Source organism: Myxine glutinosa, chromosome 12 (genome assembly GCF_964187855.1).
Source record: "Myxine glutinosa chromosome 12, kmMyxGlut1.1, whole genome shotgun sequence".
In the NCBI taxonomy this organism is placed as follows: Eukaryota; Metazoa; Chordata; class Myxini; order Myxiniformes; family Myxinidae; genus Myxine; species Myxine glutinosa.
In genome coordinates, this window is record NC_136272.1 from 41,339,829 (window position 1) to 41,362,561 (window position 22,733).

Below are 22,733 nucleotides of genomic sequence, written 5' to 3' on the forward strand. Positions count from 1 at the left end.
TCTGAGCCTCGGTGCGTCGTTACCTCATTAAAACTCGGCTTCGCAAAGCCGAGCAATGAATTCGGGTGGTTTGTTGCCTGCAGTTGGATCCGTCCGGCATTCACGATTCTGGGGAGGAGGCATGCTCGGGCCGAGATTCCACGCATCATTGCGGCGCGGAACCTTGCGGTCTCCGGCCCGACGACCGAGGCTCGCCCGGTCGGAACTCTTCCCCGCCAGGGGGCGAAGGTCCGACACGGCTCCCCTCCCCCGGAATCGCGCCGATCGCCTCTCTGACGCGGCTCCGACCATTCAGTGCGGGGCCCGACCCGAATCGTGCGCGACGCTCCGAAGCGGGGCGACGCAGCATCGATCCGCGTGAAGCTTCGCATCCAACAAAGCGCGCCGCGCACCGAGCGCCCGCTATCCGTCGCCCTAACTGCTAACCCGGTCAACGTCGATGCTTCACTCGCATGCCCACACGCACACGCGACCCTTTCCACACTCACCAAGCCCGGCGTTCCAACGCCGCCCATCCATTCCACACACTCCGTCCATTCCACCAACGCACTCCCTGTTACACACCACACTTCTCGTGCACCCTCATGCGCACACTCGCCGTTCGCACACTTCGGTCCACACCTCTCCTCCGTTACGTCCTCCGTAACACTCACCATGGGCGTGCACTCTTGCATCCACCCACTAACGCGCTCCGATGTGCCCTCCCGCACACGCGCCACAACCAACTCAGGTGTGCTCCCTCGCACACGTTCGACCATTCCAGGTGTGCATTCTCACACCCGCTCCACCACCAACTCACTCTCCGTGTCACTCTCACCCTCGCACGTACACTCCGTATCGCTCTCACTCCCTGGGTTACACCCCGACATGCATTCCCGCTCGCACTCGGTATCACTCCCATACTTTATAACACGCTCACTCTTTGACGCACACTTTTTCCTCACACACGTGCCATTTTTACTCACACAGGACCCTTCACCAACGCCCGGGTGCCATATTGACCCCCAATCGCGCGACAATTCTCTTCCCGCCAAACATCCTCTTACAAAATCTCCCCGCACAACATACAGCACGACTCACCTGGGGGATCCTTTTCTCCACGCGCACCTGCAAATCTTGATAAGGATTAGCAAGTACGGCATCAGGATGTGAACTTAGACTTTGTGCACAATCCATTCCTCCCTGCCGCGAGTGCTTTTCTAAGTCCCCGGTCTCTCCAATTTCAATTCCCAGCACTTTTTCTTTATTCACCTCGACGACCGTTGGCTTTAATAAAATTCCCTCTTCTACCTCAACGGTCGGCGGCTGCCCCATACCCCGGGTCGCGATCTCTATCCCCGTCATTTTACCCGCGCTTTTCTCCACTTCGCTCAACCAGCGCTTCTCGACCTGCTTTACCTCGCTGTGCACCGATGTGCCCTTTTCGCCCGATCTGCGGCCAATGTCTTCCCGTATGTTTTTCATCGTGGCGTTTATTTGCTCCTCAAATCCATCCAGGTTGTACCTTGCCTCTTGACTCATTTTTTTCATGTCTATCCCCCGGGTAGCCATCATTGCATCCAATCCCCTACTGTCCCCCTTCATAGATGCACTGAAATGCATCATAAAAAGGCCCCAGTCCATTGGCACTGCGGGTCCGGCTATCGCAGTCACGTACGGCAGGTCGCCATTTCGTGTGCCTGTAACCCCTACGACCGCACCTTCTTTGCTCTTCTCCCTCTCCCCCATATACATTTCCCTGGGGTCCTGGGTCGCTTCTACCCCTTTTAACTCCACTCCCACCGGCATCTGGTCGCCTTGCCCATCCATGGCACGATTTTTATTTCGATGTTATTACAATCTCGGCCACTCCAAATTTTGACCCAATTTTTTTTTTAGATGTTTAAAAATTTGGTTCGGGCCTCGAATCTCATTCCCAGACACCAATTGTTACGGATCTCTACGTCGGCCTTTCCCCCTTAAGAAGGGGGGATTAATCCCCTTGTCCGCGACTGACCGACGTGAGTCCTGTGGGTCCCAACGCTCCTTCCGGTCGGGAGCAGCCAGGGTATTTGGTCTACAAAAAGTCCCAAGGACCTGAGTGCCACTCCTGACAGTGAAGCAAGGGAGGGACTCTCGCTCGAACCCCGGTTTTAGATGGTCTAGTTGCCGAGCGGTTTTTAGCAACCCGAAGTTCGAGTCATTAGCATTCACTAACCCGATTCCGAAGCGTTGGCCAAATCGTGCCACAGGTATTCAATTGGGAAAAGACAAGGACGACACCGATGTAAAGGAAAGAAGGCAGAGTAAGGAGGAACAAATATAATTTATTACTGACTAATTATGTACAAGTCAAAAGTAACCAAGGAGAAGGAAGGATACGAAAATAAAGACAGAAAGAGGGACGGACCAGAAGGACACAGTGCAATTTCAGGCTTATACAGACTTACTTATAACCCAGGACAGAACACACAAAACAAACTCACGTACACAAAAGGATGGAAGGACAGGAATCGTTTGGGACGGCAGAGGAGGGTCCAGGTAGATGGTGGCGTCGAGGTCTGGTTCCAAGCGCGCGCTCCGATCCACGCTTTGGGGTCGAGGCGAAAACCCGGCAAACACAGCTCCGCTTCGCGTCTCACCGACCGGCAATAGGGCCTAGAGGGTCTCGGCCTATTGCCGCAATACAGGCACCCCCTCACATCTCTCTCCCTCTTTCCTCAATCGTCTCTTCGTGCCGCCGTGGGGACGTCGCGTGCTTTCCCAGGACTCATCTCCGGTGGGGGGCGTCCCGCTGCGGGTTATATCGGCCACACCCTCTAACCTTTTCGAACCTCCCCGATCGCTCTTCCTCCGCCCTCTCAAGCCAAACCCCTCGTGCTTGGTTGGTTGTAGGGGCTCGCCTGGCCCCACCCTCCGATGACGAGGTGGAGACATGCCTTTCTTTCCCAACTTGACCGCGTGCGTAATGGAGATTTTGCGGCGAAAACCATAAAGCAGCAGCGGAGAGTGCAGAAAACCGCACGCGGAAAACCGCCCAATGCAGTTGGCCATTGATAACAAAAGGGGAATTGGAAGGGAATCTACCTTATTTGAATTCGGTGCAATGGAGTGTCAATTAATGGAAGACACAGCCTTAATCTAATACACATAATAAGGAGATAACTACTGAACAAGGAGGAAATCTATGATTGGCTACGTGTAGTATTTGGAATAACTACGGGCACGACCTTTGACCTTTATACACAACAAATGGAGGAAGGAGGGTGATATTTTTACAATTCATTACACTACAATTAAAAAAAACACAACAATTCTCAAATCCACAACAATATCATTTTTGGCCTTATTTCCCAATGATGAAAATCACTTTAAAATTATTGTATCCTAATAGACTAAGCCACTTTTCTCAGAAAATAACTATTGCAGGCATTTTGGGGGAAAAGTTTGTACACCGGTTTTCCAACACCATTTTGCTTCCCTAAACACGAAAAAATTGTTTGCCAAGCTTGGTTTTCATTTATAAGGCGTCAGGGTGCGGGACCGGGACCCAACTCGTTGTGCAACCCACCGACCACTTTCCCCAACATCCACCCATGTGAAAGTGGTTTATTACATTTTATTTTCAGAAGCTACCAGCTCCATAATCATTGGAAACTCAAGTCACCATCTTCTTATTCTTCTTAGCTGGTTTTGGTTGGGATACATTAATGATTTCTACATCCATTGGTACCTGAACTACATTTGCAGGCCCCAGTGCAATACAAGTTTCTTTTTTTTCCAACTGCATCGTTGTGTTGAGCACCCATATGCACAGCTACATGAGATGAACTCTTCACAAATGTCTGGTACTGGTGGCAGAGACATGAGTTGTGGCATCAGCTTATTATCCTGTAATATCCATCCATGGCCAACTGGTGAAGGCAGGTGTGGGTGGGCACACATGGCTTGTCTCCATACCATAGGCTGGTAGTGAGTCCTCAGTCTGTGAAATCTCACTGCATCAGATGTGGGAGAGAGTGCTTCAGATCTACATTTGCAAAACAGTCTTGCACGGACCTCATCACAGGTAACTATGTCATCCTGATGATACATTTTACACAAATGAATTGTTCCGCAGACTTATGGTGTCATCAGTGAGTTGGTGCTTTCCCAAGTTTGCCAGCAGATGACGATTATTCTTGAACACTTCCCATGATGTTCTCTTGCTGTGACCTGCGATGTGATAAACTGTCACACCCAGTTATTGTGTGAAAGGGAATCAGCAATTCAGAGTCCTCTTGATTACAGCATCGTTTGTTTCATCCATGCTTCTCAGTGTAACTTTGGCTAAAGAATTGTCTATCCGCAAGACATCTCTAAAACTTAGTGTATGCCCCGCCTTATGAAATAACTGTACCAGTTGCTTCGAGCGTGTTGCCTGGTGTAAAGTGCTAGCAAGGTCAATATGTTTTGGGGTCCACTTCTTGCCTCCAGAAGTGATGGACACTAAATCTTGACACGCACTAAGAATGTGAGACTGTACTTCAGAATCAGTCATCAGTACTTTAGTTGGGCGTTTCAGTGTCCTCTTCTTCTGGTAATAGTTCATCAACATCATCTGTACCTGACGTATGAACATGTACAGGCTCTCTGGTACACATGATATTGCATCTTCCTCACAGACAGACAGACCTTTATGAGATGGTTTTTCTATCACCTGGAGCTTGGTCACATAGTACGATGAAGTCATATACATCTCTGATGTGTGTGGAAAGCTGTTCTCTAAATGTCATTCGACAGCTGACAAAGTATTGTGAAACATTCACTCCATCTTCATGGCGAGTTCACAGTGGCGATTCCACACTTCTGTGAGTTTTAGTACATGGCCTTGACTGGCAGCATATTTCACATTCAACTCCTTGGTCAGCCAGATCATTGGTAGGTCAGTGTTCTGTGCTTCTTCCTTCATTTTAGTTGTGGTTCGCAAGAACTGCTTGTAACAATTTGGGTGATACTTCCCGTTTGCAGTTATTAGATCATGTACCCCAGCAAGACGGACACTAAGCTGCTGTGGTCATATTTTGAAGAATCGAGTATCTCCTTGCTCATTTTCAATGTTGATACTGAAGAAAGTTTCATTTTCGAATCAGAGTCTTGACAGAACATGCATGCTTTCCAGTTCATGGCCTTCATGCAACTGCGTAAAATTGTAGCGGTACTGTGAGCTTCTGCAGTGGTTGAACCTTTGAAACTTGAGGATGGAGCACTCTCAGTACTGGTTGATTGCTCAAGGTGTTTGATTTTTCCTTTGTCTGTGTACACAGCATAACATGATTTATGCCACACTAGTGCCTGCGAGGAATCGGCACTTAGCATGAATGTGATTCTATGAATCACATCACGATTATTTTCGTCTCTTAATTTGTGGCGTGCTGATGTTGCTTCGTGAAGAGACGATAGTCCTTTTTCTGTGGCTTCAAAAAGTTTGTCTGATTTACTCTGCTGGCATGTAATGCAGTCTTCATGTGCTACACACCAGCTGCTGGTCCTTTTCAGTTGCATTAACGACTCCATTCTGACCTGAAATGCAATATATATTAATATAATTAGACAATATAATAATAGTAATAATAATAATAAGCTGTCTTTATTGTTTCATAGATCTGTGCTCCATTTGAATATTTTCTATCCACAACTAGCGTATGTGTTTTGTTTTGCATTTTTCAAGGTGAATGAGTCAATTGCCGGCCTAGTATATAGCATATTTGGATTCGGCATACCTTAAAAGAGTTAAAAAGTCTGTTTACCAACTTTTCCTCAAAAATGCTTCATGCACTACAACAACACCCATATCTGAAAAATTGGCCTCGTCTATAATCCAGATCGTCACCAAAATATTTGTTCATCCTTGTCACACACACCAATCCTGTCCAAACTCGGACGGTCTCTTGTCTGAGAGGAAATTTTCAGCTACGTTAAGCTTTTATCATCTTTACATGTTAGTGAAATAAGTACAAGCAAGGCAACTTCATAAGTGGTTTGCACTCATCATTGTGTTGCATTTTTTGCTTTTACCCTATGCTTCCTTCAGAGGACAAAATGTCAGAGATTGAGGAAATGTCTTTGGTGGAGGAAGTGATTCCTCAGACATCAATGACCCTTGGGGACATAGACTTTCCAGATGACAGGAAGCGGCCTGGCTCCGGAATCCCAGGGATTGACCTGGCCGATCCGAAACAGCTGGCGGAATTCACAAGGTGACCTTGCCGGTGTGGACCACACTGCAATCCTGTTTTAAATGTTGCAACAAAACATTTTCATATATTGATTGGTGAAAATTAAAATTTGTTGTAAACGGGGAAACAAGAAAAAGAAGGTAAAATGAGAAACTTGCTAATTCTTCAAGATCTTTGTTCTCGCCCTTCTTCTGCAATTCTTTTCCTTGCTCTGCGTAGCATCTGTTTGTTTTTCACTCTACTGTTTTCCTTTTGACCTGTTTTGTCTATTGGTCCATTGCCCCCTTTTGTTTGATTCTAGCATGAGCCTTAGTTGTTTCCCGTTCTGTTCCATTTCCATCCTTACTGCTTACATAATGTGTGTGGGTGGCCAACTCAATATTCTTCTTCCTAAAAGAGAATTTCCACTTTAAAGTTGGAGAAAAGCAGGCTTTTAAGGTAATTGGTGGGTGAGATCAGAAAATAGGTGAAATTAGGGGTGGGGTCGTGGGGGGAGGGAAGTGGGGGTTTCGAGGGAAAGGGTAACATTGAAGAAAAAAAGAGGAATGAGTTTGGGAGAAGGGTGTCAAAACATTTTACCATGCAATTTTGCATATGCAATGCTGCTCAAACTAAATGCTCATTCAGTATTGGTGGAAATATTTTAAATATATATTAGGGCACTGTGCTGTTGTAAGGGGTGGGGCAGGATTTGGGAGGAGAGGGGAGCTGAAGAAGTACAGTGAACTCAACTCAAGTTGGCACTTCTGGATGTCATTTGAATGGTGAAAAGTTGAGAAAGTAACAGTTGTCGGTGTCATCGTTGATTATACAGTCGGACCCCACTATACGTTCCTGGAAAATACGTTCCTGGAAAATGCCGCGAATGGTGGGGCATTGTTTCAATGCAAAAAGTGGGGATTGGTTCCCGAATTGCAAAAATTCGCGAATGTCGAGGAACAAACCATGAATGGCGAGGCAAAATCCGCGAATGTCGAGGAACAAACCATGAATGGCGAGGCAAAATCCGCAAATGGTGAGGCAAATCCAGAGAATGTCGACGATAATCCACGAAGGTCGATGAAAGTCCCGAAAATGGCGAGACAAAACCTGTGAATGTCGGTGATAATCCCGCAAAAGGCAAGGCAAATCCCACGAATGTATGTCGCGACATTGTTTCTGTGGGGAAAAGAGGGGAGATGTTTTAGTTTCTCGGTTGTTCCTGATTCATAGAAGAAAATTTTAAAAGTTTAAAATGTCTTCGACTGCAAATGCACATGATTAGTATTTGCCAGTATGTTGCCAAGCCAGCTTCATACAAATGCTTACCAAAAAAAAACAAAAAAACTTTAAAAGTCGATCACTCTTCTTTAAAATAGGCTGTACTAAAGCATGTTTCCAGGAAAGAGGAAAAGTTTGGGTTTTTAAACAAAACCGAAACAAACGAGCAAGCACGGGTGAGAATTCTGAAGCACACTCATTCGAGACACGAAAAGGAATGCTATCTTGTCCGGATGCCTTTCCGTATAAAGTGATGTTCACAAGATTGTGGTCAGAAGAACTAATTGGAGGTGAAATTGCGTAGCTGTAATGCAAAGGATCGGAGGTGAAGAACAAATCCGAAGTATTGGAAGAGTGGTCATGACGATCTGGGATATGGGTAGGGTGAGTGATAATTTGTTCCAAATCATTGTGAATGGAAAATGTAAGAGTTTCAACTTCCCCAACATCCGTGTGGAATGATTTCAACCACTCCCCGTGGTGTATATTGAAGTCTTCTAAATAGAGGAATTGTGCTTGAGGGTGTTCAGATGTCATGGCCTCATGGCAGGAATTAAGATAGTTAAAGAAAGCTGTAAAATTTTTAGAGTTGGGAGAGCAGTATGTGAAACAAACTAAAATAGTGATGGTCGGGAGACAAATCTTAAGCCAGATGACAACTTCTAAGAGAAGTAAACAAAATCTCTCTGGAACTTCCCCGGCCTCCCGACTAATTATATGCATAGGCATTTCAATTCCAAATCAATTTTCATTTTACATTACTTTACGTCATGACATGTGAATTACATGAACATGTGAAATACAGTTTGAAATGTGAGGCGACAACCAAAAGTTTTATTTTTATTTGAAGAGACCACTACTTTCTTTCCTCTGCATGATGAGAACGTACCTTCATTGGGCGGTGTTTAGTAGACGGTTGCCACGATCGATCCAAACAAAACTTGCATTACCTCGTTTCCTCTGCATGAGTTGCAATCAAAATGTACTTTTCCTTCCTCAAAACAGAACCTTTTTTTAATGATAGACGCATTGTTCAGTCAAGTCAAAGAGCTATGCAGAGCGAAAAAAATGGCGGCAATGTCTGGCCCGCTGGCGTCGCCTGGCTAATGGGCGGTGCTTGTGATGCAGAGGGGGCGTGGCCTGTAGAATGGGCGGCACTTATGACCGACCCACAGACACAAACTCAGCTTTATTTACGAGATTCGTCCTTTTCATCCTTAACCGAGTGATGATATGACACATGAAATGTGATGTACTGGACATGAATCACCTCGTTGATTGCATGTATTTGGGGAGGTGTGTGTGTGTGTGTGTGTGTGTGTGTGTGTGTGTGTGTGTGTGTGTGTGTGTGTGTGTGTGTGTGTGTGTGTGTGGGGTGTGTGTGTGTGTGTGTGTGTGTGTGTGTGTGTGTGTGTGTGTGTGTGTGTGTGTGTGTGTAAAAAAAATATATATATATATAGATGGTATACTGTATATTATATTAATGGAATACTATGCATTGCGCACACAAATTTCCATGCACTTGTACTGAGTCACATGACAGTGCTACACGTGTTACTGAGCAAACTGCAACGAAGCAAGATTTGGTGAACCATCCCAACTGTGAAAAACATTTTTCTTGACGTCTAAACGTCAGAAACATGATGCCACGCCTTTCCAAAAATTTACGTCTGCATGCTGTTGGAATGCTTGAGTCAGGAACAAACAATATGTTGTGCCGATGCATTTTGGTGGTCATCGGAATACCATACGGTCACTGGAGTGATCACGTTGTGGGTGATCACGTGTGACATCACATTGGCAGGATAACCATATCCGGTTGGTGCACTTTAGGAATCGGGTCCAGACAGCAAGTTTGACAGCTCGCAGCATCCCTGGCTTGCTATCAATCAGTGCCAGAACTGTCAGGAATCACTTACATGAGCATAATATCCAACGTCGCCGACCAGCAGGAATGTCTGATTTTATTGCCATGTCATCGACATCATCACATCACCACATCACGGCATCGACATGCGTGCCTAGTTTGGTGTAGACAACATCTGAGGTTCAGGAGATAAGATTGGGCTGCTATCCTCTTTACAGATGAGTCATGGTTCCGTCTTGACTGCAGTGGTGGCTGTTATCATGCTGATCGATGGGAAGGGAAATATTATACTGACACATGTGTTGTGCAACGTTTGTCGTTTGGCTGTGAAAGCATGATCGTATTGGGAAGCATCATGGCACTTCACAGAACCCAGTTGGAGGTCATTAATGGCAATTTGGCAGGTGTTCTGTGCCTTGATGAAGTTCTGCATCCTCACGTCCTCCCATTCCTACAGGTTCGTAGACAGTGCATCACACTTCAACAGGATAATGCACGCCCTCTCATAACACGAGTGGTCACCAACTTCGTCACACAAAACAGAACATTTCCACACTTCCCTGGCCAGCTGTTTCACTTGATATTTCTCTCAAATAAATGTGTGGGATGAAATAGAATGATGATTGTGCCATCTTCAAAACCAGCCAGCAACTTAGCCCAACTGCGGCAGCCCTTGGTGCCAATCTGGAATGACATCCCTCAAGCCTTCAACCATCTTGTGTCCTCATTGAGGCGCTGTTGCCAAGCGTGTCAACACAAATGGTTGTCACACCAGATACTGAGCTGTTGTTAACTGACTTTTGAATGCACCCCTCTTCAAACCTCTGGAGACGCGTCTTGCACACGTGTTGGCATTCTCATATAAAGTCATTGATATCAAACACCAAGTATTGATATGACCAAACAAGGTGATGTATTTGTTTTTATTTCTCATTTCGAATCATGGTAAATGATGCACAGGAACTTTTTTCTGTTATAATATATTAAATAAAATTCAGGCTCGTAGAGTGGAGTTGGCTTAGCGGTTAGGGTGCCGGCTTGGGGTCCTAGGATCCTGGGTTCGAATCTCGGTCGATCGCTGAATTAACACCAAGGGGGTTGACTCAGCCTGTCATCCTTCCGAGGTTGGCAAATTGAGTACCAGCTTGCTGGGATGAATGATCACGGTGTGTACCCCGGTTTAGAATAGGTACACCGTATCCCTGCGCATCGTAAGAGGCGACTAAGGGTTGGCGCCAGGAAGGGCATCCGGCCATAAAAATAAAACATTGCCTGAAACAGGGAACAATGATTGTCATGGGGCCCGCAAGGCTAACCCATGCTCTGGCGGGGAAAATGGCCTTAAAACGATCATTCATTATTTATAGAGTGGCTAGAACACAGAACAGACAAGGACATAACAGAATAAAAAGAACAGAAGGAGAGGGGGTGGGTGGCGTGGGGAGTGGGAGGCGTTGGAAATGCACAAATAGTCAGGGACAAAATGGAAAGAGACTTGGAGGAATAATAGACAAGGGATGAATGAGAGCAAGGGGAGGACACTGGTTGAACAAACTGGATACAGCTGCAAATTCTGTCATATAATTTTAAGGTAAAACTGGGGAAGAAGCAGAAATTGGGGAAAAATTAAAAGATTAGAAAAATTAAGGGGAAGGTGAGGTCGTGGGGAGAGCACGGTAACTTGGAAACCCAAAAAGAGGTAGGATTGTGAGGTGTTCATTTCCACGGCAACAAGTTTTGAGACAGAGGTGCCATCACAAAGGGAGAGCAGTACTCCAAAGAGGTGCAGGTGAAGGCCTTACAAGTAGATGAAAGTTCAGGTGTGCGAGGAAAGACTTTTCAGGATAGAGGATTCCTAGGCGGCAGCTGGCATGAGGCCACCTTAGATATGTAGTTTGCCCAAGAAAGATCATGACTGATGGTGAGGCCCAAAGATTTGAGTGACTGAACTTCAAGAGGATTGTTAAGGAAGTATATGGGAGGGTTTGCCTGATGCTCTTTTCAGAATTATAGTGGGAGATTTGTCTGGATTGAACGACATACAGTATTACAAGTGTTTGACCAGATCATTATTCTATGAGAGACTGCAGAGAGGGAAGATGCTGCTGCCTGCCTATCTGAATGATGAGGGATGTTGCAGCAGAGGGTGGAATCATTAGGAAATAGATCAAGGGAAGGTTCTAGAGTCGGATCGTTGATGAAGTTTAGGAATAGGACTGGGTTTGGACACTGCTTTGGGATACTCCAGTCTTGACAGAGATTAGAGCAGGTGAGGGGGGGATCTCATTGAGAGCCACGCATTGGCTATGACAGTGGAGGAAGTCGGTAAGCCCTGAGAGGAGTTGACTTTGGAGCAATAGGCAGAGAGTTTGTTAAGCAAGGCGTAGTGCCACCCTTTAACAAATGCTCGAGATATGTCCAGAAAGATTGAGGGCCTCCATTCATGGTTGGGAGAGTCAGAGCAGCAGGTCCAAGGTGGAGTGACCTGGTCTGAATCCATATTGGTGATCTGTGATGAGGCCATTGGAGAAAAGTAAGAATTTGATATCGACTGCGGTGATGGATTCCATGTCCTTGCACCTGGTTGGAAGGAAGCTGAAAGGTCTGTAGTTAAGGGGATTGGTTTTTGTACCATGTTTGTGTAATTCATTGATGGTGGCTGACTTCCAAGCAGATGGAAGATAACCGAGGGCAAACGATAGGGGGAAAAGAGCAGAAAGAAGATGTGCAAGAGTGGCAGAGCAGGTATTTTACCTCCGCCACCAAAGGTGGATGGAGGTTGTGTTTTCACCTCTGTCTGTCTATCTGTCTGTCTTTGTCTGTCTGTCTTTGAGCAAGATATCTCAAAAAGTTGTGGATGGATTTTCAGACGAAATTTGGCAGAGAGTTAGTGATTGTGACACTGATGAAATGATTAGATTTTGGTGAGGATCCGGATTCTGATCCGGCTCGTAGAATTTTTAAAGTGATTCTTCACCATTGGGAGGTAGGGCCAAAACGATGTATAGCACAAACAACAAACAACATGCATTTTAAGGCCATTTTCCCTGCAAGAGCGGGGGTTAGCCTTGCGGTCCCCATGACAATCTTCTCCATTTTGCCCTATTTTCTGCATCTCTCCTTGTTAACCCCCTTGCCCGCATTTCTTCTTCCACCATCTTTAGCCAAGTCTTTCTCGGTCTTCCCCGTCCTCTACTTCCTTCTACATTCATTTCCATCACTCTTCTCAACCAGTCACTTTCATCCTTCCTCAACACATGACCAAACCATCTCAACCTGTTCCTCTTCACAGCATCAATCACAGGCTCTATTCCCATCATCTTTCGCAATTCATCATTTGTCTTCCTCTCTCTCAACGATACTCCGCACATCTACTGAACCATTTGCATTTCCACCCTTTCCAGCCTTCGTTGCTGCTCTACGTTCATTGCCCATGTCTCGCTCCCATAAATCATAACACTTCTCACACATGCAGCATACACCTTTCCCTTCAGCTTCAACGACACTCCCCTCCTCATCAGCACGCCACTCAGTTCCCGAAACTTCTTCCATGCACATCTCACTCTTGCAACCGTTGCTGAGTCTGATCCACCTTCTCCATTCAGCATGTCTCAGAGGTAGCAAAATGTTTTCACACCTTCCCGCTTCACGCCGTCTCCAAGATCCAGCTCAACATTTCCTCCATCTGCAGCTCCCTCTGTGCACACCTTACATTTGAATGTAGCTGCCACACTGGTTAATGACCCTCTCAGACCACTACATTTTTGATGAACCCACTCAGCGCACATTGTACATTGAATGGAGTTCACTCCGACACCCTTCCTGCACACAGCACATGGCCACTTCCCAGTTCTTTCCACCTCACCACATGCTTTACCACTTGCCATCACCTTCGTCTTTCCTATATTCACCTTCAGACCTTTTGTCTCCATACATTCCTTCCACTGGTTCAGCTTTTCCTTCAGTCCATCCATACTTTCCGCAATCAACACCAAATCATCTGCATACAACAACTCCCACGGTGAACCCTTCTTTACGTTCTGAGCCAGCACCTCCATCACAGCTACAAATAGTAGTGGACTTAGTACCGACCCCTGATGCAGTCCCACCTTCACCTCAAACTCACCACTGTTCCCGTCCTTCGTCCTTACAGCTGTGTGCGCTCTTTTGTACATTGCCATCACTACTCTGATCAACCATTCCTCCACTCCTAACATCCTCAAGGCCCATGTCAATACTTCGCGTGGAACCGTATTGAATGCTTTCTCCAGATTGTTACGTGCTCCTCCCCAAACCCCTGGTCACGGTGTACCTCCGAGCCCCGAGAGGAGTCACGGCAGAAAAATGTGTTATTCTGTATGTCAAAGATAAATGGTGAAGCCACGCCAATTGTTACCAACAAACAAATATTGTATTAAGATCACACAAGAATAACAGTACAACAATAATAGTAATCAAAAGTACAATCAATATATATCCTATGATGGTACCATCAGTTTCGTAATATATAACTCACTGTGCTCCAAGTGAGTTAAACAAGAACATTCCCAATGTCTCTTTCCCGGCTTCAAGCCAAAGTTGATTCCGGTTTCAAGCCGAAGTCGATCCCGGCTTCAAGCCAAAGTCGATCCGCTCCAGCGATCGTCAGAACGATGTCTAATCAAGACCAGAATCCCGTTTGGATGACGGTCACAGTCATGCGGCCAAAGCTACGCAAAGGCGCCCTCAAGGCGACTGGGAAATCCAAAGGCGCCCTCCAGGCGACTGGGAAATCACACCCTCGGTATGGATGTTTCACGGCTCACAGTCGGCGAACCGCAGATTTACCTTCAAAATCCACGTTGCACACACACACACACCAGATAAACGTCTGAATGCGGTGGAAACGGCTGAAGCGAAGCAAAGACCTTGCGCGATACGTAAAGCGCGCGAGTCAAAATGGCCGACGGCCCGTTCTCGAGGCGTAACGGCCCGACGATGATTCTCCTCGGAATCCACCACCAAAAACCTGACACGCAGGTTTATCTGTCACAGCGATAATAACTCTGTCGCAAGAATCCCTTTCCCGGGAAACCCAAAGTTCGCTGCTGACCTCCGTTCATCAACGTTTGCTCCAGAACTCGAAGCAGCTTGGCTTTCTTGTCGAACTCATTCGCTCTGCCTTCTTCTTCTCTTCCTCTTCGTCGTCATCTGGTTCCTGATCCGGTTTCCTGTTTCTTTGAACTCTAACTTTTTCACCTTTTGAAAACAGTTCATAAACAATAAACCTTTTGAAAACAATAATAGTACATGGAATCAAAAATGTTTACAGTGGATGAAAACCACCACAATGGAAGTAGCGAATCCGTATCAAGATCAACAAACCCAAGAAACAACTTCTTCCTCTTCTCCATGTACTTCTCCTGCAACTGCTTCACAATAAAGAGCATGTCTGTCGTTCCTCTTCCTGGCATAAATCCAAATTGCATTTCGTCGATATTCACCTTCTTCCTTATCCTCCTCTCCAACACCCTTTCCAATACCTTCATTCCATGCTCCAATAACTTTATCGCTCGGTACGAGCCACACTCCAGAGGGTCACCTTTCCCCTTGTATAGAAGGACAAGGGTACTCAGTTCCCAATCCACTGGAATGCGGCCTTCTTTCACCACCAGATTACAGATCTCTGTCATTCTCTTCACACCCCAACTTCCTGGTGGCTTCGACATATCTCCCACAACTCCCGTCGGCCCTCCCGCTTTTCTACTCTTCATTGCTTTTATCGCTTCCTCAAATTCCTTCTCAGTAATCTTCTCTGCCGGTCCTAAAACTGGGTTACTCTCTATGTTGCCATCCCATTCATTCTGTGTATTCAACAACATTTCCATATATCTTTTCTATCTTCCTTTAATTCCATCTGGGTCCACAATGATTTGTCCCACTTCATCCTTCAAGCAACTCACCCCCATCACATCACACCTCTCTTTCGCTATCTGCTTTGCAATCCTGAATACCGCTCTCTGACCCTCTTCCGAATCCATGCTTTCTCCGAACATTTTCCTACATGCCTCATGCGCCTTTGCTACCTCTTTCTTTGCAGCCTTCTTGCCTGCCTTATAACTTTCATGCTCTGCTTTTTCTGCTCCCGTACCCTTTGCCTTCTGCCACTCCTTGAACTTCTTCCTCTTCTCGTCAATCCTCTTTCCAACTTCCTCATCCCACCACCATGTTTCCGAGTGCCTCAGTGGTCCTTTTGTCCATCCACATACCTCACCAACGGCTCCAAACATACTATCTTTCATTGACATCCAACCACGTTCAAGCTCAACCACATCATCCTCTACTCTCCTCAGCCTCTCTTTTAATGCCTCCCTTACTGCCACCTCTTTCAACCTCCACACCTTCATTCTCGGTTGATACTTCACCCGCCGAGCTCTCCTCGCACCTTTCACCCTTATGTCGCAGACAACCAAGTGGTGCTGTGAAACAGCCTCCTCCCCCGGGATCACCTTTGTGTCCCGGAGGTGCCCCCTATCTCGCCTACGCACCATCAGGAAGTCAACGGTTGTCGTCGACCCACCTGATGTGTATGTAACAAGCTTATTATCCTCTTTCTGGAACTGAGTATTAGAAATCAACAAATCAGCAAACTCCAAAATCCTTTCACCTTCTCCATTTCTCACACCATATCCGTAACCCACATGAACTCCCTCAAAACCGTCCATACTCCTTCCCACATGTCCATTTAGGTCTCCTCCTACCACAACAACCTCGTCTTTCACGTTTTCCATCAGCTTTTCTATCGCACACCAGAACTTGTCCTTCTCTTCATCGCTCCGACCAACCTGCGGAGCATGTCCCGAGATGACGTTCACCAAGAGCTTTCCAATCATCACTTTCACCATCATCAACCTATCACTCACTCTAGTCACACTCACCACACTGTCTACAAACTCCTCAGAAAACAGGACACCAACACCATTCACGCCCTCTGGGCACCCTTGCCACACAAACTTGTATTTCTTTCCCTGCCTACCCTTCACCATTCTCACACCACTTCCCTTCCATCTCGTCTCTTGCACACAACATATGTCCACTCTTCTTCTGGCCAATACTTTTTTTTTTCTTTTTCTTTTTTTGTATACTGAATCGAGGCTCGTGAAAGAGCTAACATTTACTTCACAAACAAATCAACCAGCCAAACAAAATACCCAAAAGGAGGGAGCGGAAGACAAGATGGGGAGAGAAGGGGAAGCACACAAACACAACATCCGAGAGCAGGGAGATGTGTGGAAGGGAGAGGGCCCGGGGGGAGGAGGCATGGGAAGGGGGGGGGGGGGGAGGGAGAAGTATAAAACACAAGGACTTCCTGGACAGAAGTTGGTATTTCAAAAAAGTGGAATTGGGGTGAAATTAGCGGGGGTAGAAAAGATCAAGGTTTGGGATGGGGGAAGATAAGAGATGGTGGTGAACAGCTGTTTTAAAGACTTGGAGGGTGGAGTGGGATTGAAGAGAGTGAGGGAGTTTGTTCCAGAGGTGGGAGAAAAGAGGAATGAAGGAGTGAAGGTGAGCAGAGAGTCTTGATTTTGGCAGTTTAACCATAAGAGGGTTGCAGGCAGATCTTGTGCGACCTGTAGGAATATTTGCGGGACAGAGCCCAGAGAGAGCTGGGGGGGGGGGGGGCAAGGCCAGAGAGGAGTCGGTAGAAGACAGAAAGACCACCAAACTGCCTGCGGTGAGTGAGTGAGAGGCCCTTGGAGTTAGCTTCATCGCGGGAGATTCCAATGATTCTGAATGCTTTGGTTTCAACAGCGTGAAGGCGAGCTAGGTGTGAGGCAGGAGCACCAGCCCAGAGGGGAGAGCAGTATTCCATTGAGCTGCGGATGAAAGCCTTGTATGTGGTGAGGAGCTCAGGTGTGAAAAGGAAGGACTTCGCACGACGGAGGATGCCCAGTCGGCGACTGGCTTTGGAGGCCAGATTTGAAATGTGGTTTTCCCAGGAAAGATCATGGCAGATAGTGAGACGCAAAAGCTTGAGTGACAGAACTTCTTGGAGAGGATTATTCAGAAAGTGGATGGGAGGGTTGTCCAGTCGGTCTTTTCGGAGAGACATCGTAAGAGTGTGAGATTTGTCAGGATTGAAAGACATGTTCCACTTGTTTGCCCAGTCTGTGATTTTGTCAAGGTCTGCAGAGAGTGAGGAGGCTGCAGACTGCCGATCTGAGGGATGAAGAATGGAGCTACAGAGAGTAGAGTCGTCAGCAAAGAGATAGAGAGGATTTTCAAGAGAGTCAGAGAGATCATTGATGAAGACCAGAAAAAGCACAGGGCCCAGAACACTGCCTTGGGGAACTCCAGCCTGAACAGGAAGAGGAGATGAGAGAAACCCCATTCAGGGCCACACGTTGACCGACTAGAGAGGAAGTCCGCCAGCCATGCGTGGAGATTTCCATGGATACCAAAAGAGGAGAGTTTGGTGAGCAGAGCGGGGTGCCAGACCGTATCGAAGGCACTTGATATGTCAAGGGAGACTGCTCTAATTTCCTGTTTGGCATTGAGGACCTCCATCCATTGTTGAGAAAGCAGAAGCAGCATGTCCAGAGTGGAGTGTCCAGGTCTGAAACCAAATTGTTGATCAGAGATCAAGCCATTGGAGAAGAGGGATTTCATCTCTGAAGCAATGATGGAATCCATGACTTTGCTGATAATTGGGAGAAGGCTGATTGGTCTGTAGTTGCTGGGATCTGTTTTTGCACCTTTTTGTGCAAAGCGGTGATGTTGGCAGATTTCCAAGCAGATGGAAGATGACCTTGAGCAAAAGAGAGGGTGAAGAGAACAGAGAGAGGGAGTGAAAGAGCGGAAGAACATGATTTTAGGACCCGTGGGCTGATGCCGTCAGGTCCAGTTGCAGAATCAGAGTCGAGGGTTGACAGAAACTTTTCCACCTTGTCAGGAGGAAAGGACACAGAGTCCAGGAGCAGCTGGGTACGACTGGGTACGGTGGGTACAGAGAGGGATGGGTTTGGGACACAAGATTTAGAGGCAAACACAGAGTTGAGGCATTCAGCTTTTTCACGTGCGGAGTCAGCCGTGTGGCCATTTGAGGTGAGGGAGGGGATGGAGGGGGAACAAACACCAGAAACAGATTTGACCAGACGCCACCAGGATTTGGAAGAGGGAGACAGATAAGAGAGTTCGGTCCTGAGAACGGAGAGATATTGTTTCCTGGCTCTCCTGAGGGTGGACACACACTTGTTTCGGGCTTTGTGAAAGGAAATGAGATTTCCTTCCGTTGGATTTGCTTTCCAGGAGACGAAAGCAAGTTGTTTCTGGGCAATAGCCTCACCACAAGATTCCGTGTACCATGGACGGGAGGAAGGGTATGACAACTGAAGACGAGATGGGATAAATCTGTGCATGAGAGAGAGCAATTTACTTTGGAAGAATTCCCAGGATGGGTTGATGTCAGAGGCAGTAGAGATGTAGTTAGGTCCAAAACTTCAATTCCGTGACCATTTTCTGGCTAGTAAGGTTTGACGATTGATTTGACTTCTATTGACATTTTATAACAAAAATAGCCTCTATGTCCCTCCCAAAAATCCCGGCATTTTTCGCCAGAGGCCCGAATCCAAGATGACCGCCGGCACTATCTTGAAAAATTAAGTTTTGAACCAGAACACCTAGAATCACGTACAAAGACACTTTTTTGGGTAATTTGACCACGAGGATTCCGAATCTGACATTAGTTTGACGTTATGACATTATTTTGACCCAGAAATCCAAGATGGCCACCATCCAGTAGAGCGAAAATGCAACTTTTGTACTTAAACATGTTAAAGAAACTACCTCCATAAGGATATCTTGCAGTAAAGTAATTGATGATTGCATGACAACTAAACTCATTACACTTCAAAATAAGCTATTTTTAATAGCTGTGACTTGAACAGTTTTCAAATGAAGTCATTAATCAATATGACCTTTAATTATATGATTAGTCCGAATCAGAGCATTCTGCTTCACTAGAATCTGAATCATCAGATTCCGATGAATCTCCCCGCCTTTGTACATCATCATCTCGCTCCTCATTCCCCTCCTGGCTCTCATCTTCCTCACTCTCTTCTGCTGGCCCTGGTGCAGGTAGATTTGTCGGGAGAGCAGGTTGCGTGTGGCGGACAGGGCGACAGCGACCACCCACCAGCTCCCAGCCATGTCCGAGTGGCGAGGGGTGGTGTTTCTTGGAGGGATGACGCACAAGATATGCCAAGTAGTTTGCTCAGAGGCAGTGTTGGCGTAGGCTGTCTGCATCTGGAGGGAGACGGATAAATGATTTGTTTTTCAGTGTCTTCCACTTTGCTGCACGGGCCTCAGCCATGGTGCTACTCTTTTCGTCGCCATAGATGACATGTCGTGTGAACTGGAAGAGCTCCTCTAGCACCTCCTCCTCAAGGTCAAGGCCATCTCCACACAGCGAGAGCTGCCGTCGAGCCACAGGGCTCTTCGCCACCCGGTCATACACCAACTTCTTACCCTTGCCATAGAAGCCTGAGTTGGCATCACAGCCTGTCATACAGTGCAGCTGCACAATACAGGCTGCCATCTCGTCATTAACCAGGCCATGACATAAGATAGTCTCCTTCTTCCTCTTGATACAGAGCTTTCCGGGCAGCTGCTGCGAGATGACTGCTGCCGCGACATAGGCATCGGTATCAGCGGTATCAATGACAACAGGGCACTGTAGCCTGATTCACGCAGAACTGCGTAAGCAGAAAAAAGGACAGTATCAGCCTCAGACTGGTCAAAGCTGTAGTTCTCCATTGGTTGCTGGGTTGACAAATTGGTGCAGTGGGAGCCAACAGAGTAGACAATCTCTGCATCAACACTCTCTGCAAGGTCTGTCAGGTAGGTGCATATCAGCTTTTGCATCCGCCCCTTGTTGCTGACGCTACATAGAAGTGTTTTGAATGCTTGGGCAGAAGGGAAGGGGTCATTCAATTTCATGTAGGTGTTGGGTATATGTGCCTTACCCTGTACCCGCAGGTCTCGCTCGTCATCTTTAGTAGAGTATGGTGTGTCATATGGGTCATTCACACAGAAGATACGTTCAGCATCACCATGGCGGGTAAGGATGATGGAAGACACCTTGTGGACATAGTCTGACCACTTGTATGGGGTGCCATGTTGCGTCTGTCGATCCTCTGCTGATGGAGTTGCCATCCTCCAAATCATGCCCATGTCGATGAGAGCGGTGTAGGGTTCCTGCAGATCTACAGATTGCAGAGAGAGTTTCTGGATGAGCTTACTCTTCTGTGTCTTCCTGTATGTTCCGTTGGAGTTGAATAAAGCCACACACTCCTCAACAACACGATGTTCCAGCAACTCAGTGAGGTCCACAAGATGACTGACCTCAACCAGGTTGATCACTGCCTTGAGAGCATTCTGCTCCATTTCAGCAGCTCTCGTTTTGAGTTCCTCCCTGGGCTTCTCTGTGTCTGGCATCTTGGCAAATGTCAAGCGTTTACTCAGAGGGACAGGTGCATGAAGGGAGGTATTCTTACTGAATACCCGCTCCTGCAAGAAGCTGGTCAACTTTTCCTCCCCTGCAGCATGGGCAGAATTGAAGTCCACAACGAGCTCATTGGAGGCAGGCATGGCTGACTGTAGGGTGCGGAGTGTGGGTGAGGATGGGTCGAATGGAAAGGAGTCAAACTCATGTATGCAGGCTACCAGGTCCTGCACGCACTGCTCATCTTCTCGCATTCGTTTTGGGCCACATTCAATGTGCTTCCTCTTGGCTTTTTTTCGGTTGGCCAGGACATTATGAGCCGCCCGGATCTGGGCTACATTGTTCACATTTCTGGAGTGCACCAGCAGCTGCTTCTCATTCTTGAGGATGGAGAGCCAGCCAGACTTCATTTTGCTGCCCTTGTTCATGGTGCATTCGATCCACATGTCCCAGGCCATGTTGGAGTAGGGGTTGCCTGTGATGGACTGAGCGAAGTCAGTACGAAGGAAGGTGACCTGATCAGCAGGGAGATTTGTCAGCATTGCCCAGAAGTCAGATAGCCACCTCCCGTACCTATTGTTGTTGTACGCTACCATCCATGGCAGCATGGCGCGCAGAGAGCTGACGTACTCGTCCCAGTTACAGATATGGACTGCATGGACATTCTGCATTAGTGCATCTGTCATGGACAGGAAGTCCCTCCAGTAGTCTGCCATGTCACTGGCCTCCACATGGATGAATAAGTTAGTGATAAGGCTGTCCAGGTCAGCATCCTCCTCCAGTGCTGCATGAGCAGCAGCACGGGATTCTTGGGAAAGACTAGTATCTCTCAGAAACTCGAGGTTCTCCCTCATCTCATCAGCCAGGCAGGGCACGAGCCTCTCCTGCACCAGCTGACTCATGAGCGCCTCATACATAAGCCTCAAGCAACGCAGCCCCCTTTTGTAATGCTTGCCTTTCAGCGCACGATCAACGGAGCCCTCGGCAATAACTCCTGCTGCCACGAGTACATCTCCTAACTCACTCCCGTTGTAGCGCTTGTATATAGCACTCATCATCACACACTGTGTATGGAAGGGACCTAGAAAGGGCACAATGTCATGGTATTTCTTTAGGTTCTCGGCCTTGAGCAGGGTAATGAGGACGTACACAGGATGATCTCCCACTAAGAAGGCGAAAGGCATGTGCTTGGTGGCAATGATGATAGAAAGCTTGTCCATGATGTCATTCACAACTGACTTGTTTGGCGGTTGATTGTAGGACATATGAAAATAAGCCTTGCTCTTCCCTTGCTCCGCATTTAAACCAGCATAAAACCCATTGTATGAAGGGATAGCCTGCTCAGCTGCATCAGGGCGGTCACCATCCACATCCACACGAGCAAGGGCATGAAAAATGCTCCGCTTGCACTGATGCTTTGTACTTGATGAGAACATAGTGGGCTTTGGCCGGATGGGAGGCTCCCCACGTTTTATCATCCTATACGGCTTAACTACCTGCATCTCAGATGCCTTCTCAGTTAGTGCCTGTGACACAGTCTTTGCGTCTGTGATGCGTGTTTGCTCATCCTGGATGTTAGCCTCATAATCCGGTACAAGACGTTCTAGACACTGCAGAAACATCCAGTTACAGCGGTGTGCAGTACCCCCTCCTGTCAACGTGTCGTTGGTAAAGTCATCATTGTCAATGATACTAATGCTTGGTTCTCCCTCAGCGATCTCATCAGGACAGATCAAACATCGCTCGAGGTCATGCATGGTCCAGAGGTCACGTAGGAGAAGCACGTTCGGGTAGCTGATCCCCATGCCCAGCTTGTAGTAAGAGTCAATAAGCTCCTTGCTGCGAGTCATCCCATGAAGGGTGACGGTGGCATTGATGGCGGTAGTGGTGGGTCGCTTTGTAATGTACTGCGTGATGAGAGAGGTGA

General features: G+C 47.1%; 1 protein-coding gene across 8 annotated transcripts in view; it reads left to right on the plus strand.

Moving 5' to 3' along the window:
• The window catches only part of LOC137437939 (transcription factor YY2), an 83,060-nt gene that overhangs the window by 36,670 nt on the left and 23,657 nt on the right, over nt 1-22,733 (plus strand). For all 8 annotated transcript variants that reach the window (XM_078766764.1, XM_068132708.2, XM_068132710.2 and 5 more), the window contains one exon: nt 6,053-6,218. In XM_078766764.1, coding sequence (XP_078622890.1) covers nt 6,053-6,218 — 166 coding nt within the window. The remainder of the gene's footprint in view (nt 1-6,052; nt 6,219-22,733) is intronic.